General features: G+C 66.1%; 1 protein-coding gene across 1 annotated transcript in view; it reads right to left on the bottom strand.

The window, feature by feature from the left end:
• The window catches only part of MNEG_10484 (ATP synthase, H+ transporting), a gene marked incomplete at both ends in the record, with an annotated part of 2,083 nt that extends 1,510 nt beyond the window's left edge, over window positions 1-573 (bottom strand). The window contains one exon of the mRNA XM_014041044.1: window positions 316-573. Coding sequence (XP_013896498.1) covers window positions 316-573 — 258 coding nt within the window. The remainder of the gene's footprint in view (window positions 1-315) is intronic.
• Window positions 574-599: the final 26 nt, after the last annotated feature.

Here is a 599-nt window from a genome sequence, read left to right as displayed (position 1 = left end):
TGTGTGTGTGTGTGTGTGTGTGTGTGTGTGTGTGTGTGTGTGTGTGTGTGTGTGTGTGTATGTTTGAGGGGGGCACGGGGGCATGACTGTGCCGGAGAGCCGCGCGCGCTGGCAGACGGTGGACACGGGAGCGGGTCGCGGCGAGCGCGCGATCAGGCGGCCAGCCATGTGCGGTCAAAGCCTCCAGGCCCGAAATAGACGCCGGCAGGGCGTCATGGAGCACGGGCGCCGCGCCGCGCTGCTTCTGCTGATTTTCTGAGCTTGCAGTGCAGTGCAGTGCCACATGCAGTGCTGCCCCCGGCGCTGGGCCCTCACGTTGAGGGCGGGGCGGATGCCCTTGTAGAAGAGCTCGGTCTCGAGGAAGATCTGGCCGTCAGTGATCGAGATCACGTTGGTGGCGATGTAGGCGCTGACGTCACCGGCCTGCGTCTCGATGACGGGGAATGCCGTCAGGCTGCCACCCCCCATGTCCTTGCTCATCTTGGCCGCGCGCTCCAGCAGGCGCGAGTGCAGGTAGAACACGTCGCCGGGGAAGGCCTCACGGCCGGGCGGGCGGCGCAGCAGCAGCGACATCTGCCTGTAGGCGACAGACTGCTTGG

The sequence above is a fragment of the Monoraphidium neglectum genome (assembly GCF_000611645.1).
Source record: "Monoraphidium neglectum strain SAG 48.87 unplaced genomic scaffold scaffold02334, whole genome shotgun sequence".
In the NCBI taxonomy this organism is placed as follows: Eukaryota; Viridiplantae; Chlorophyta; class Chlorophyceae; order Sphaeropleales; family Selenastraceae; genus Monoraphidium; species Monoraphidium neglectum.
This window is presented reverse-complemented; position numbering and strand designations above follow the sequence as displayed.